The 17,039-nt window shown below is 38.6% G+C and overlaps 1 protein-coding gene across 4 annotated transcripts; it reads right to left on the bottom strand.

Annotated features, from left to right (window-relative positions):
• Window positions 1-1,562: 1,562 nt before the first annotated feature.
• slc29a4a (solute carrier family 29 member 4a) lies at window positions 1,563-11,738 on the bottom strand. 4 transcript variants are annotated; one of them, XM_079457467.1, is made up of 11 exons: window positions 11,334-11,738; window positions 9,164-9,395; window positions 7,704-7,835; window positions 7,516-7,629; window positions 7,034-7,162; window positions 6,831-6,905; window positions 6,488-6,753; window positions 3,969-4,092; window positions 3,213-3,400; window positions 2,865-3,105; window positions 1,563-2,689 (listed from the first exon to the last, which is right to left on the bottom strand). In XM_079457467.1, exons 2-11 carry the CDS (start codon window positions 9,324-9,326, stop codon window positions 2,556-2,558), a joined length of 1,566 nt encoding a protein of 521 aa, XP_079313593.1. In that variant the 5' UTR covers window positions 9,327-9,395; window positions 11,334-11,738; the 3' UTR covers window positions 1,563-2,555. The 4 variants fall into 4 exon arrangements, with proteins under 4 accessions (XP_079313593.1, XP_079313594.1, XP_079313591.1 ...); XM_079457468.1 differs by having other exon boundaries at window positions 2,011-2,689; window positions 6,497-6,753; window positions 11,334-11,538; XM_079457465.1 differs by having other exon boundaries at window positions 2,012-2,689; window positions 3,213-3,421; window positions 11,334-11,538.
• Window positions 11,739-17,039: the final 5,301 nt, after the last annotated feature.

The following is a 17,039-nucleotide window of genomic DNA, read 5'->3' as shown; positions in this document are numbered from 1 at the left end:
GAGGCAGATGGGTTTATAGCACAGGGTACAAGATGATTCCCAGTGATGAATTGGGTGTCAGCTGGCACATCCTGGCCCGTTTAACTTTCACTGAGTTGATCCATCTCCAGGCAAGTTTTGGAGGCAGCTCAAAGTAAAGTGATGCCTAGAAACTGGAGCAGAGTGAAAAATGTTCAGGAACGCTCCTATTAGACACCAGAAACCCTCCAGCGGCAAGGCTGAAATTAGAAGCCTCATTGTGACCGAGACTACACCCTATTTTAAATCTCCATGGAGGTAATTAGGCCAACTTTGTATCAACACTTCTATACATAATATTCACACACGCTTCGTCGTATGAAAGCAGGGAAGAGAAAAATGTAATAAGGATATCTGACGAACCCATACGCATGAATTATTTGTTATCTCATATTTAAAGAGCCAGTTCTCCCAAAAATGTAAATTCTGTATTCATTTACTCACCCTCATATCATTCCAAACGTGTACGAGATTCTTTCTTCTGTTCAACACTAAAGAAGATATTTTGATGAATGTTGGTGGCAAAGAGAACTACACACAATCGTCTTTCCTTTATTTTGCATTCCACAGAAAAAGAGTCATATGCAGGCATTGAACAACGTGTGGGTGAATAAATGATGACAGACTTATTATTTGTGAACTATCCCTTTAAGGCAAGACTTCATAAAAGAGCAACTTATGATTGCACAGCACAGTTTTTGACTTAATGTATGGATGATTCAATAAATAAATATATATAAATATATCAATGTACAGCTGTGGAAAAATTAGGATACTAATGAAATTTAATGAAATATTCATTCTAGATGTATTGTGGTCGTTCCAGTCCAGTGTCCGTTGAATTTCAACAAGATCAAACCTCAGGGGTGACAAAGTCATCCAACAGCCATGTGAAAGACTGACAGTGTGAAAAGACACATGAAAACTGTCATAAAAATCACACTAAAAATTTTGAAAATGAACAAACTTCAGGTTGCTTTAAGGGTGCTGCCTCTGCAAATCTAGCAATTAAAGTAGGCTACTTAGTTTATACAAATAAATGATTTACATCTGCATAGAATTACATGAATCCATATGGGAATATATCAATCCATATTAGACTAATTGTGACGTGTATATGAGCCTTTTAATTCATGTTTATTTTGAGAAAGCTGTATTAAAGTGTAGGCCTACACACCTAACGTTACTCGGATCACATGGATAAATACGCATACAGAGCTCTATCCAAAACAAAAGACGGTGTCAAAAAAACGGTGTTTATTGGTTAATTCATAATCTCAAGAGCGTGTGTAATTTCTGAATTGACCATGCTTTGTTTTTCGTTTGACGCTTCTCTTGACGCTGTGGCGCAGCGCCATCTGCTGTTATAAATGTGTCACGTGTTCCTCTTACCTCGTCGTAAACGGCTTTTAAAAATCGGACAAATATCGCTCAAATAGATTTCCCCAACACATCAGGACAAAGCGTTGTTATTGTTATAATAAAATATTGTTTTGGTTCTGCAATGTACTGTATTTGTACCCTTATGAAAATGTAGGCTATTACATAACCGATGGTTTACATAGTTAAAGTGCATGTTGTTGGTGGATGGATTTCCATTTGTACCTATAATGTTTAATTGACAACAAATATCACGATAAAAAGATTGTTAAAGTTTAACCAATGCTAATTTTGTAACATACAGAACCACTTAAGATAAGGGACGTGCTGAAAAAATCCAATAGAAACCATCAAGGAAATTCAAATTATTTCCATTAAATGAACCTTTGCTTTTCCCATTAAAACCATTAAAAGATTTTGTTGTGTGTTTTGGGCATTATTCCAAAAGGATTAATCTACTAGATAACATCCAACCAACAGTACCCTTCACATACCAGTGGACATCATTAAAACCAATACAATACATCCAACACATTTTCTCTTGTATTTTGGACAGGGGTCTGTCGTTGTTTTTTCCAGTAAGATTCTGTCATAAAGCATAGAGGAAAGGCTGGAAATTTACAAAAACAATTTATTAAGCCACGTTTACATTCAGTGAGCTTTAGCAAAAAGTCCAGCATTCATATTGCACTGAAGAAAACATGCATCAATTTAGACATAATATTTAATGATCGTCAACATAAAATGACCCTCGTTTACAACAGTTCATCTGAGTCTCTTCAGAACGAACCTTGCTCTCGTCAAAACCATATACAACACCACAGAACGTGGAGTCGAATCGTAAACCAACAAAAAACATCAGACTTTTTCACCCTTATATTCACAGTGCTACCGCCTTCATCACACAGCTAACATTTGGCAGCTTCGAGAAAACACTCTTAGAGAACAAGGAAAGGCAACACGACTTAGTACACATACGTATAACTCCATTTGACTACATTCAGAGGCACACAGCATTGCAGATGGGTCAGAGGAACCCTGCAGCACAGTACTGATTTATGGAGACTGCGGAGTTGCTACACAAAGTGACAATAGCGCCACCTGATGAGATTGATGACAGAAGATGTGGTTTGTCTTTTTTTGGTTGGATTGGGGCACTAGTAACCCCGGGTGAAGTTGTAGCCGGTCCCAGAGTGAAATCTAGAGCCCGGAGCGGTGAAGCTGTAGGCAGCATAGGCAACCACAGAGCCCAACATTAGTCCAGACATGTAGGACACAGTCATTATGTTCCCTGTAGGAAAAAATATCACATGAACTGGAGTTAATGACTGCATGTCTAGAGAAGCCATTATAAATGTGTCCTTCGGTATACTAAGACAAACATACAAAGAAGGGTGCACACCAGTTCTCTGCATAGACTTCAGTGTATCATTTCATTTGTAATCTATATGGATTGAAGGATTTACCTGCTAGTTCCCTTTGCTCAGGTGCCACTTTGCCCGCAGCATGAATCATAGGAACGCTGCCAAAGTAGCCATTAGAAATGCCCATGAGGAGAGAGAAGATGCAAGGCCAGGCCGGGTGGCTGAAGGTGGGCTTCTGAGCGGGGTACACGCACAGGATGAACAGAGGGATGAAGACCACTCGCACACAAGAGCACAACAGAAGACGTGTCCCGTTCCACTCGTACGGCAAGGCTGCCAAGATCTGAGCGCATAGAAATGCAGGATTAGACAAGGGATCCATATAGATCCTTCGGTAATAAATAAATAGCTTTTGGTAAATTTTTCCACAAATGACAAATTTAAACATACCTTGCCCACAAAGTCAGATATGTTGAAGATGGCCATGATAATGATGGGCAACCATTCCCCCAATGTGACATTCTTAATTTCAGACTCCAGTCCAGGAAAAAGACACAGGGTGATGAAATAAGTCACAGCAATGGACAGCATGTAAGTCCAGATCACCCGGGCGACTACATAGCGATGTAGAATCATGTCTGCAACAGAAGGGGTCACTGCTGTCATGCACGGGAATCAAGAGGCATTACATTATTTACTGGGAACCTCTTGTCATTTCAAATCTGTATGACTTTGTTTCTTCTGCAGAACATAAAAGAAGATAATTTGGAAAATGTTGGTAACAGAAAACCGTCAGTCCCCATTGACTTGCATTGGTTTTGTGTCTGTACAATAGAGTCTGTTACAAACATTTTTCTAAATATCACTTTAGTGTTTTGCAGAAGAAAGAAAATCCCACATCTTCAACATGACTGTATATGGTGACAGGTTTTTTATTTTAAAGCCGAACTACTCCTTTAAATACAGAAATATTCGGTTTGAAATGTGTGTTTGTGCCATCTTTCTTTAAAATAAATGCCACTGGCTTTTATATTTAGCTATATACGTAATGCAGTGATGCATAAATACATGCAATGATGCAGCCTTATATGCTTGAATGCTTTCTGGGTATACCTTACGGCTACAAATCTACAAATCACTTCACATAAGTAAACAGAGCAATATGTAAAATACAATATGTAAATGATTAGTGCATTGTGATCATACCTTTTATGCCTGGCCAATTGCGTTTCATCTTTTGTTTGGGCACATCAAACCTCACGTACATGTTGCTGCCGGCAAAGTCTGTGCAGCCATCTTCAGGTGGGGAAGCACCCACAGCACCATTGCCCTTGGAAACAGACAGAACATGTGATCAGTTCTTGATGAATACATTATATCCATAGAGGACGGTAGAGATGGAATCAAGCAGGTCACTGCAGCTTTGAGCTTGCGTGCACTGAATTCTGATATTGTAATGCTTTTCTTGATGAACTAGCATTTCTGTGGAGGCTGTGTAAGGACTGCCATTACTTGATTGGGTGTCTAGCTAGTAAAACCACTCTCTTTAATTTGCTGTGAATAGAAAATGCACTCTGGTTCCACAGCAACACCCATGGGAATGCATAGCCGAATTGTTCAGGAGAAATACCCCCTCGTAGCATCTTTACACCCATTGCCCAACATAGATTTATTACTGGATAAGCTGACATTCAAAAGCAAACTAAATAGGGAACTAAATAAAAAAAACTTAAAAAAGTAAAAGAAAATGAACTAAGAAGTTCAGCGTATCCAATAATATTCTGATTGATTCTTGTTTGATCCTGTTAGGATCTTGGTTCAGAAGGATGATTTTTCATTTTAGTCTTTTGGAATTGCTGAATTATGATGTAGAAATCTTGAGAAAAAGAACTGCTGAGTACTCGGTCTGTCAGCCTGAGGAAAAACATGAAGTTCCTCGGACGTCCTTTCATATATATCCCAACAGAACTGCTGGTGTGTGAGTGAGCTCTTAAATCATGCTCTCTCTGTGTCGTCCTCAGGGCCGTCGAGAACACAGTCATCGAGAGCAGTGGCCGGCACAAATGGAATGAAGTTAAAAGACACAGAAAGTGTAAGCCACCGAGTAAGCCACACTAACAGTCTATCTAAATCACATACAGCATTATGTTTCAACATTATTACATACTGTATATAGCCTCACATTCCCAACTCCCCTGAGACCTTTAATTTCATGGTGTTCCCCATGGTTCCATTCTCTGTCCTCTTTTGTTTGCATTATATATGATTCCACGTGGTCATATTATACAGAATCTAAATTTATTGTACCACCTTTATGCCGCAGCACTCAGCTCTATTTCCCTATTAAAAATAATAATGGACTGCCTGCGTGACAAAATGCTGGATGGACATGAACTTCCAAAAGCTAAACAAAGATAAAACTGACATTGTTATCTTCGCCTCACCAGTAATGACCTCTGACATAATTAATCTGCTTTATTCTTTATCTCCAAATGTTCATGACCATGTTAAAAACCCTGAAGTCTTTTTTGATTCCAACTTGAGTTTTGATAGGCAGATTAGTGCTATTTTTTAAAGCAGCTTCTTTCAGCAAATATCTATTGCCAAAAGCTCTCTAAAAAAGACCTTGAAACTGTTATTCATGCATTTATCACCTCAAAGTTAAACGATTGTAATTCCTTATACCTGGGTTAACTAATTCAGCTGTAAATCATATGCATATGGTCCAAAACGTAGCAGCCAGGTTGTTGACTGGAACTAAAAGGTATCAGCACATTAGACCTGTTCTTGCTTCTATCCAGTGGTGACCGGTTAAGTCTTGAATTTACATTAAAATCTTGCTTTTTATTTATAAACCTTGGGCTTGCCCCTCAGTGATCAGTGATCTTCTTGCTCCACACAATGTTTCAAGATCTTTACGGTCTTCCAATCATCTTCTTCTTTATGTTCCCCGTTCACGTTACAAAATGAAAGATGATCAGGCTTTCTTGGTGGGTGCTCCCAGACTCTGGAACAGTCTTCCCCTTAGATTAGATTTTCCCCTTCTGTTTCCATTTTTAAATCTTCCCTAAAAACATCTGTATTCTTTGTGTTTCGATCGAGGGTGTTTATATCTTTACATATGTTTCTATGGTTTTGATACAGAGTGTTAATTTTCTTTTAATTTGTGTTTTAATATCTCCGTACAGCATTAATAAACAAACTAAAGTAAACTCTGGCTTTTTATTCTAGAAATATTTAAAATGTTATTTCCACCAGAATAAAACAAACCAGATAGTCATTGTGTTATATGTTGAAATTGATGTATTGGAGTTTAGTGCATTCAGAAAAAAGATCAAAGATGAGATCTTAATATCTCTATCATTTCTCCTGTTTATTAATGAGATTATATGGAGAGAAATTGAAAACGTTTACTTAGATCTCAGATATTTCTCATGACAAAAAGAGCTAGGATTGTCTCCATTTGTTTCAGAAGAACAATGTCACAAACTGATCTTAGATTGTCTGCAATCAAACAGAAGTCTGCAATCGAAAATCAATATTATTGAACATCTCAATATGACCTCAAATATTTCCAGAAAGTGTCCATAGTTAAAGAAACAACCATATTCATATGTAAAAAACATCTGTAATTAAAATAATGTATGTTCCTAAATTAAAATAAATTACATACACAAATAGATTCATCATAATTGGCCTATTCATATGTGACATGCATAACTTACAAATCTTACTTCTTCTGTAATGACATCATGGTGGACCTGATACTGGTTTCCATGGTGTGAGTGGTCTTTGGCATAGGACAGACCCCGACGTGCCAGACCAGTGTAGTACCGCACAAATTGTGTCCTCTGCACCAGCACGTGCAGAACAAAGCACATCAGCACCATAGTGATTGAAATGCCGAAGAAGATGATGGTGTTCTCCTTCTCGTTTTTGATCAGTATTTTGGTGAAAATACGGCTGAGTGAAATGATCACTCCTGCCGTGCCTGTGCAGAGAAGGAAAGATGTTGTCATATATGGAATTCTTTGACCTTTGACATCATAAAGTTCATGAGCATCTCACTCTCTCCGGTCATCACTCCCTGTGTGTAGTGTTTGGGTAGCATCCCCATGTATCCATAGAAACTGGACTGCTGCACTGAAATGAGACATGAAAGACTAAATGAGGGTTATCACTGGAAACACAGCAATGTTCTGAGAGAGAACATAATGTTTACACAAGGGCAGTGCACACTAACTTCCCTCTATGGAAAAAGTAACAAATACCTGTACATCCAAATGCCACAATCCCCATACACATCAGATTGATGATGTACGACTGCTTCGTGGTGAACTTTTCCAGCCACACATCAAAGATGGTGACAAAAAGCAGAGGTCCAAGTGCAAAGACATAACCTGGAAAAAGTGACATTTACCGCAGTCAGCCCAGCCATGCGAGAGCACATCTCATGCACCTTTAGGGCTTTTTAACTTCACATTTAAGTATACAGCATATAGCTTTGTGACAGTTTCGGTGGTCATATATTTCATTATGGACCAGCAGTGGATCGTTTCAGCTGTTCATTTATTTATTTGCTCAACATGCACTTCTCTTGGTGCAGTTATTCTTCAGCTTCAGATAAGTGATGCAGCTGTCAGACCAGCCCTTCTGTCTTCCCTCAGGCGAGCAGCGTGCTCAGGTCAATCATCCACCTCCTCCCCCATCTCTTTGTGCTGGATGTGTGTCTGCTCTAAATAAACACACTCACCCACAGTGATCCTGGTGTGCAGGCTCAGCATCTCCACCAGGACGTTGTTTAGGATCACGGCCACAAGAGCAACAACGATGTACGTTAAACCCATGTCGAACACAATGTGAGTGCCTGAAAGACAACGGAAAATTATGGTGTTTCATTTGTGTCATGTTAAAATATGAGGCTTAAATATAATGCTGTACCTTCAAATTTATGATGGAGGTAGTCCACATCTGTAATGAAGCTATTGTAAGGCAACAAGAATCCAACTCCAGCCAGGAGCATGGCAAAATAGATCCCATGGTAGCGATCTTCTGGAACAGGCTCCTCAAAGGCTATACACAGAAAACACATTACACTGTATGTATGAAATGAAAAGCCTTTATTGTCATTGTTTAGCACAGCTCCGGTTGGTTTATTTTAAGCAGCTGTCATACCGTGATGTGTACTTCTTTGATGTAGGTTTATGAATATGTATAAGGCATTTGACAATCTGCTCACTCTTAGCCCAGATGGAAACACATCTGTACTTATTGCTGGTTTGCTTATGGCTTTACTGTAGTACTTTAGCATTACATGCTGTTGTGGAGAAATAGGGTTTTATTGACTATGAAATATAAATACATCTAGAAAAAAGACCACTCCAAATTTGCCTTAATAAGCTGTTCTTGGTATGGTGGACATTTCTAACCTCAGTTTGTTGCATTCCATCAAAAGCATAACTGCGTGACATGCTGTTAACCAACAGCTATGTGAAAGGAAAAATGCATTAAAGCTGGAATAAAAAAATCTAATTCAATAAAATATTTTTTCTTAACTCTTCTGAAACACACGTTAAACATTGGTTTAGCTTAGCTTTTTAATTATTATGAAAATGTGACCTTTTTTGCATTATTCTTTGGTACTTGTCATTGACGTATAGTCTGTTTCATCTGACACATGGGCCTTGCCCAAAGTAGTTTCCGGTCTGTGTTGGGATGTAATATCACAAATTATTTTATACTTAATTTTTTATTAGCATTCGTTTATATTAATATTTTATTGTATATGCATTTTATTAAATTACTTTAAAACTACTCAACATTTATTGATTCTTTGTGGAGGTCTACCGGAAGTGACGTTTGGGCCACCCACATGACAATTATTTATGTTGTTGCTTCTGAAACCGTCTATATGTTTGTGATTTTAAACGATTTATCCTGTTAAAATCTTCTGCAAACAATAGTTTTATTTGGAACTAGAGAGAAATGTTATTAACACTTCACAGAACGAAACAAAATTGATATTTTCACCTAAACATTTATACAAATCGTAAATCTAGAAATTCAGAAAATGATTTTGGAATGGTCTCTGTATGTTGAACTCAATAAGCCCTATACCACACTCAGAATCTCCTCTTACTGTGAGGAGTCACCTGTTGTCCAGAGATAAAAAAGCATGACCTTTGTATCCAGGCAACACAAGGGAACGGCATTCTCTCCATCTAACATTATTAGACCTTGCTATTACATGCCAACTCCAAGTGATTGTTGTAACCTTCACAACTGAGGTGGGTCTTTATTCTTGCTTTAAGTAAGGTGTGTAGCCATAAACAAACACCATACATGAAACACTAAATGACTCAAACTGGCTTAATGTCATGCAGTATGCAGTAAACACTCACCGTGTTCTGAAAGGGCCAGCACCCCTTTATCTGAGATATCTTTCACTTGACAGTCTTCTTCCTCCAGCTGGTAGCTTTCAAAACTGAAGCTCATCACCACGTTGCCCTCAGGGGTTTGGCCAGGGGTGGCCTGTTTACGCCTCTCTGCTACTTTAGAGCCCATAGTCCCTCTTTTGGGCTTGGAACTCTTTAAGTTAGGCCTTTAGTAACAGTGTGAGGAATGTGGAGAGTGCTGGAAAATAATTCATATTATCTGTGTAAGACAATTACAGACGTATCACACCAGTCAGAACCAAACACGCACATAAAAAACACCTATCTTATAGTGTAACCCAATTTAAGTTAATTTGAGCTGGCATTACAGAAAAAACTGAATCTATCTATTAGTTACTGAATAATTTATGTCATTATTTTATCAAAACAACCTGTCTGAGTGATGAAACATCCCTGGTTGTATGTTTGTATGTTTATTACAGTGAATGATTGTTGTGTGTTTGTTATATCTTAGATGAGAGATAAAAGGAGCCTGTGATGCTACTGATGTTAAATTGAAGTGTAATAAAAGCAAGTAAAAAGCGGCCTCGAGCTACTCAACTCTAAGTCAGTTATGATATTTGACGTTTGATGTCTGGCTGTATGTTGCACATCATTATGTAAGTAGCCTTTTCTAATGTCTAGGGATAAACTGAATTTCTGTGTGGTCTACATGAGCAAAGAATATATTGTCATTAGTAATTTATTGTCTTAATGCAAATCAAGTCTATCCGGTGAATGGAGCCCAAGCCAGGAATAGATGCCACTGTTGGACTTGCTATTGAAATTAGCTTCTTTCTGGAAATCTGCCAATACATCCCTTGAAGAGGCTGACGTGGGATTGCACGGCTGGTTGAAACAAGAAAGATCTTTGATATCAAGGTTACGTCACTGACTGGAGAGTATCAGGGCACATTTTGCCCTTCATGTGACTGTTGCATTGAGTGACTGACATATAAAGCAAATGGTTGGAATAGTTCAACCTCAATTATTTATACTGCAAAAATGCTCTACAACAGCTTTCAGCTTGTCTTTCAAGCTGTTGTATCAATGAAATAGAAATAAGCTAATAAAATAAGCAAATGTCACGACTGACAAGCACAAAACATCAGCTGGCAATGTTGATCAAATCTATTCAAACTGCTTAAGTTATTTTACATGTCTCCAGATGGTCATCAATACAAGTTATTACATACATTTAAAACATTAGTGGAGTGACACAAATGTGACCCTGGATCACAAACCAGTCTAGCACGGGAACATTTTTAGTAAAAGCCAAAAATACATTGTTTGTGTCAAGATTATCGATTTTACGTTTATGCAAAATGTCATAGGATATTAAGTGAAGATCCTGTTCCATGAAGATATTTTGTAAATTTACTACCTTAACATATCAAAACTTTATTTTTGTGAGTGGATGACCTGCAACAGCGCCTCAAAGGCGATTTTTCTCAATATTATGATTATTCTGCACCCTCAGATTCAGAGTCCTGTCCTAACAACCCATACATCATAGAAAGCTCAATTGTTCAGCTTTCAGATTATGTTAAAATCTCAATTTCGAAAAACAGAACCACAAGACTGGTTTTGTTTTCCAGGGTCACATATATGAAGAACATGGTCTGATGAATGCAGAGATGGGAGTGTATGTTATATACACAACAATACAAAGACATGATGCTCGTCTGCTTTATTGTAAGTGTGCCCGTATAGCTCTTGCTGTTAGCAGCAGGAAAAACCTTAAGTTGGTTTATTGTTTTAAAGAAATTCAAACGAATCGAGGTAAAGAGAATACGCCTAAAATCCAGATGTTACGCGTCATATGGAAAACTTGCGTGTGGAAAATAAACAAACGGCTCGTGTACTCAACGCTGTATATGACAATTCCGCCATTCTGTTGGGTCTAATTTGATCACTTAGAAATATACGTAAACGCGGTGATAAAAAACTCAAATATTTATTCAATCGCCATAAGCGGCTGTTTGTGTAGGCTATTCTTTAAGATGCATTGTCCTCATATCATTTATAATAGAGTCCAAAACGCAGCATTTATTTCAACAGCTCTATTCATTTCGTAGCACACATGCATAATTAAACATCCCATCTGTAACATCACAAACAACAGGTTACATCTTACCCCCAAATCTATTAAACCTGGGCGTCCCTCGCTCGCATGTTACTCCGTCCAACGACGAATCTCCTTTATAGATAAAGCATTTTAATCACACGTGAGGTTTTGTTTCGGCTTTTCGTCCACACGGTGAAGAGACGGAGTGAGCCGCTGTCATTCTCTTTCCTTCCCACAGCAGCACACAGCGCATCTGTATCGCGGTCTGTGTGCCAAAGCAACCCGCTTTCGTTATCGCTTTTAAAGGAAACATGCACTCTTCTGCTTCATGCATATAACTGCACAAGAGTGTGGAATCATGTCGCGTTTTTAACTATACTAGTAAACGAGAAACCTCCCAACTGAAAAAATGTATGTTGTATCGTATTTATGTCATGATTCTGCTGCATCATGTCATGTTTCTCTTGATTTAGTGGCAGGATCATGACAGAACCTCATGTTAAATGTGGAGAGAGACATTATTGTTCTTATGGCCTTCCATACTCTCTCCGGTCTCGTCATTGTTCCCATCCTCTTGTTACCTCGTTATTGATTAATGCCTACACCTGTTTCCCTCTTGATTTGCTCCCTTATTTAATGCCCTTGTGTCTTCTGTCTTGTGCTGGTTCATTGTGGTTTGTGTGGTGAGTTCCTGTTGTGTCAGTTTAGTTATTTGTAGTTTATTCAAGTCTTGTTTATGTGTAGTTAGTTTTAGTCCAGTTCTGTCTTGTCATTATGTTCCCATGTTTTGTTATGTTACCCCCACGTGGGTCTTTGTTTTATGATTTATTAAATATATGTTAACCCCTTACCCGCTGTCTGCACCTGGGTCCTCTCTCCGTTTCTCACCACTCGAGAATCATGACAGAATGAACCAGCCATAATCGGACCCAGCAGACAGAGGGATCGTTGTGGCAGCAGTTGAGGCTGCCGGATTCCCCTCCAGGGTTAGAGGTTGCCGGACTCCCTTCCTGGGTCGAGAACGCCGGACTCCCTCCTGAGTCGGGGCCGCCGGACTCCCTACCAGGGTTGAGACTGCCGGATTCCTGCTCAGGGCCGAGACCGCTGGACTGCCTTACAGGGTTGAGACCGCCGGTCTTCCCTCCAGGGTCGAAGCCGCCGGAATCCTGTGGCCACCAAAGATCCCCAGCCGGGCATTCCAGGTCGGTGCAGCTGGGCATTCCAGGTCGGTGCAGCCGGGCATCCAGGTCGGTGCAGCCGGGCATTTCCGCCCGGTGGAGCTGGGCACTCCCGCCCGGCGGAACCAGGCATTCCCGCCTGGTTGAGCCGGGCTTTCCTGCTTGGCGGAGCCGGGCATTCCAGCCCGGTGCATGCGGCCATTCCAGCCCGGTGTATGCGGCCATTCCAGCCCAGTGCATCCTGTTCGTGTCTGCCGGCTCTCCTGTTCGTGTCTGCCGGCTATCGTGTTCGTGTCTGCCGGCCATCCTGTTCATGTCTGCCGGCTAGTGTTTTCATGTCTGCCGGAGCTACCCAGTCCGTGTCTGCCCATGTTTGGACTTCCCTTTGGACTCTTGTGTGCCCCTTCCCTTGGACTCTTGTGCTTGCCCGTTTTGATTTATTGTATTGTCATGTTGTATTGTTGCCATTGTCACAGTCTGTCTTGTCTTGTTTGTGCCTTGAGGAGCATCAGGTTGCTGCTCCTTTAGGAGAGGCTTATGTCATGATTCTGCTGCATCATGTCATGTTTCTCTTGATTTAGTGGCAGGATCATGACAGAACCTCATGTTAAATGTGGAGAGAGACATTATTGTTCTTATGGCCTTCCATACTCTCTCCGGTCTCGTCATTGTTCCCATCCTCTTGTTACCTCGTTATTGATTAATGCCTACACCTGTTTCCCTCTTGATTTGCTCCCTTATTTAATGCCCTTGTGTCTTCTGTCTTGTGCTGGTTCATTGTGGTTTGTGTGGTGAGTTCCTGTTGTGTCAGTTTAGTTATTTGTAGTTTATTCAAGTCTTGTTTATGTGTAGTTAGTTTTAGTCCAGTTCTGTCTTGTCATTATGTTCCCATGTTTTGTTATGTTACCCCCACGTGGGTCTTTGTTTTATGATTTATTAAATATATGTTAACCCCTTACCCGCTGTCTGCACCTGGGTCCTCTCTCCGTTTCTCACCACTCGAGAATCATGACAATTTAGCCTATAGTAAGATAGTACAATTCCTTGGTTTTAGTGTTCTGTAATCTTAATATAGTTAATATTAAATATACTACAGGATTTACATATGTTAACACAACAGAACTATACTTGAGTAATTATATATATGTACATACTAGAATCTACAATTGACTATAGTAAATGCTACAGTATTTTTTTATTTTGGATTGTTTTTAATATGCTAATATGAAACAGAGTCACCTAGACAGGAAACATTTAATACATTTTAAATGTACATTTTTAAAAATGTTATATGATAGTTTATGTAATTATAATAATAACCATTATTTTAACCCAGCATAAAGAATATGATGTCAGATATAGGCTATTTGAGTAGCTAAAGTCCATACGTGATTGGCTTTGTGATCTCCTCTATTAGTTTTTGCTACACAGATAAGAAAGAAGCTTAAGATAAGAGATGTTATTGGCAACAGGGACAAACGCTGTGCGCAAAAGGCAACTGAACACTGACATGAATGAGCATGCTCTTTCTACTTCCATGTACCCTATAGGCCTGAGGTGCATGTACAATGCTGGTGTGTATAAAACAAGGATAAGGTGCAGCGTTCTGTATAACCCCTCCAATAGAGGACAACTTTCTATTTTTTCTTTTTGTAAATAGCATAGCATAGACTCATGCTTTAACCGTGTTAAAGAAAATGTCAGATACATAGTTTCCCTTTGAGGCATTCTGTTTGATCAATGTTGTAAAAGGTCACAAAATAAATACATAGTGCTTTAAAAGTGCTTTATAAGCTACAAGTGAAATTACACTTTCTGCACGATGGGATTTTGTGATATTTTATCCCAATGCAATTAAGAAGCTATAAATGAAGCTAAAATAATTAAAATTAAAGAATTATAATCAGAATTCACTAAATGTTTTCTAAAATGTTATATTATTGTGATTTCTAATTATTTATTAATTCCAGGGCAAAACTGCATACCCTTTTCAAGAAAACATAACCTACAGAGATACCTTCTGTTTGTTTGGCTAATATTCCTTAGGTGGCAAATCAATATCATTCAGTCTTGAGTCATATCGTTCCTTTGTTTTCACATACACAGTATTTGCATTTTAGGAATAACAAGCTGGGCAAATGAATCATTTTAATGATTTAAATGAGTCTGTTCTTCATTTGGTTGCTTCATTTACCCAGTGAAAATCTAATTTCCTCTCCAGTGTAATTTCCCCAGAAGGCCCCCTGCGCTTCACAAGGCTCCTGTTTTCATAAAGCTGACTGCATAGGCTGTTCCATTACCTCCTCTATCATCTGATTTGTTGTACTGCGAGTCTACAAAATCCCTCTAAGGCATTCTGAGACAAATTGTTATGGCAATATCTTTCATTTGACAGATTGGATATATGTATTAAGATTTTTTCATCAAATCCCTGGCATTATAATCTGTGTAATTGTGTCCATTAATATTGCACATGCAGTTTATGCAGTTGTATTGTTGTTAAGCCTGTTTATTAGTTTAGGTGCTGTGTGTGATTTTGGTTGATCTGACAGAAATGCAACATAATATACATAACTATGTCTTCAGATGTGTGTAGACCTTACATAATGAAGTGATGTTTTTATTACCTTAGAATGAGCTATTTCTATCTACGTACAGCGTGTGTCCCCTTATGTGGAATTTGCCATGTTGTTTCTACGGTCCAAAAACGGACAAACTGCGGAGCGCGTTTTGGAAATATGTAATCTCCTTCGGCAAAAGAGCAAAAATGTGACGAAATCTTAGCCATGTGTCAGCCACCGTGAAGCTTTGAAATGGAGGGGTGGAGTGAGCTGTTAGTTGCAATTCGCAACTTCATCACTAGACCTGCTAAATTTCATACACTGGCCCTTTAAAGTATTGCAAAGTTGTCGTCAATAATACAAATTCAATTTTGACCCTATTTCACTGCCATAATGTCTTAATGTTACTCCCACAAATTATCCACATCTTAAACCACACATAATACAATATGAATAGTGCATATGTGGAAATAGGCAGCATATACTTATCTTTATATATGCAATTTAACTTTACCAGAACAATGTAAACACGGATAGGGAATTATGTAGGTTCAATTATTTTCCTATAATTGAAATTAGGCACCAGGGTGTTAAGAAGCCTAGCAGCCTGAAGGAAAACACTACAGAGTCTAGTTTACTGCATTGTAATATAATTTGTATAATTTGTAGGAGAGCGTAGTGTGTACTGTAGAGTTTGTGCATGCAACATTTGTGATATTGGTCATTACTATAATAGTGATTTCCAATATGTTTGATGAGATATTCTAAATGAATCATCATTATGCTGCATGGCAATTCCCATCATGACAGTTATTGCTGAGATGAATGTGTAATGCAAACCTAATTGTATCTCTTTCCTAGCAAGACAGATTTTTTAAATATTGTCAAAAGCTATTAGGTTGTCAGATGTGACGAAGAGATACTTGGATGCACTTCAGGTCCTTTACTTTATTAGTTAAATAACTTATCACACAGGACTGCTCTACCATGATTTCAAATGTTGTATGGAAAAGCAGTTGTTTTGTTGCATGACAGATAAAAAAAATCAAATGGTTAAGTAAGGATGAAGCCGGCTGGCTGACAGGAGAGTCACGCAGTCCCTATTTCCCTCACATTGCAGATGATTGGAGGGAGCTGGAAAAATAACACGTTTGTCCATTACTTCATTTTCTGAGGGGAGGGTCCAAATCCTGAATCCGATCAATTCTTTCAGTTATAGTCAGGAATGGATGTTGGCCTGATCTTTTATCTCTTGGTGCCGCTGTTCAACTTTCTGCATCAGCTAACAAACCTGGTTCTTTGGACACACCGAAAATAAATAATACTATTTAAAATGTGATAATCTGGTTTCATGACATTTAAGGAATAATATTTGTGAAGCAAATATATAGATAGTGAAAATGAGAGCAGACATATGGATAATGGAATAAAACTGCCCTGGGCAATATAACTATTGTATGATTATGTGTTCCAGAATGTGATTATTTAATTAAAATCTCAGAATTATAATTCTGCCTGGGATTTTTACAGCAGACCAAAGTAATGAATGACACTTATGCCTTTGACCTGTCCAGTGGTGAGTGAATCACACAGCTGTCTCTCATACATTCTAATGAGATCACGACAGTCCCCTACATTCCTCATGGATTGAATTATGTATAGTGTGAAACAGGGAGTTAAAGACACCAGTCTTATAATGATTATGCCTGATATATGCAGAGTCACTTTGGATTGTCTTTAAATCAGAGCCATAACCACAACAATCTTATATATTATAAATGATTTTTATTTCTAAGCTCTACCTATCCACGAAAAAGCTTTCGGCTGCCAACAGAGCTTTTGGGATTCTGCCACAGAATCTATGTCTATCAATAAAAATGAAAGTCAAAGACTTGGATTAAGGTTCACACTGGACCTTCAATTAAAATAAGAGCCAAGATATGCTGCTGCTCTTTATGTGATCCACAGTGACTTAATATATGTATTTTATATTAATGTGTTAAAATGCATTTTAATGTGATGTTTCTTACAAAACA

This window comes from Barbatula barbatula (genome assembly GCF_947034865.1).
Source record: "Barbatula barbatula genome assembly, chromosome: 5".
Lineage (NCBI taxonomy): Eukaryota > Metazoa > Chordata > Actinopteri > Cypriniformes > Nemacheilidae > Barbatula > Barbatula barbatula.
The sequence above is the reverse complement of the archived record's forward strand: the minus strand, read 5'-3'. Positions and strand labels throughout refer to the sequence as shown.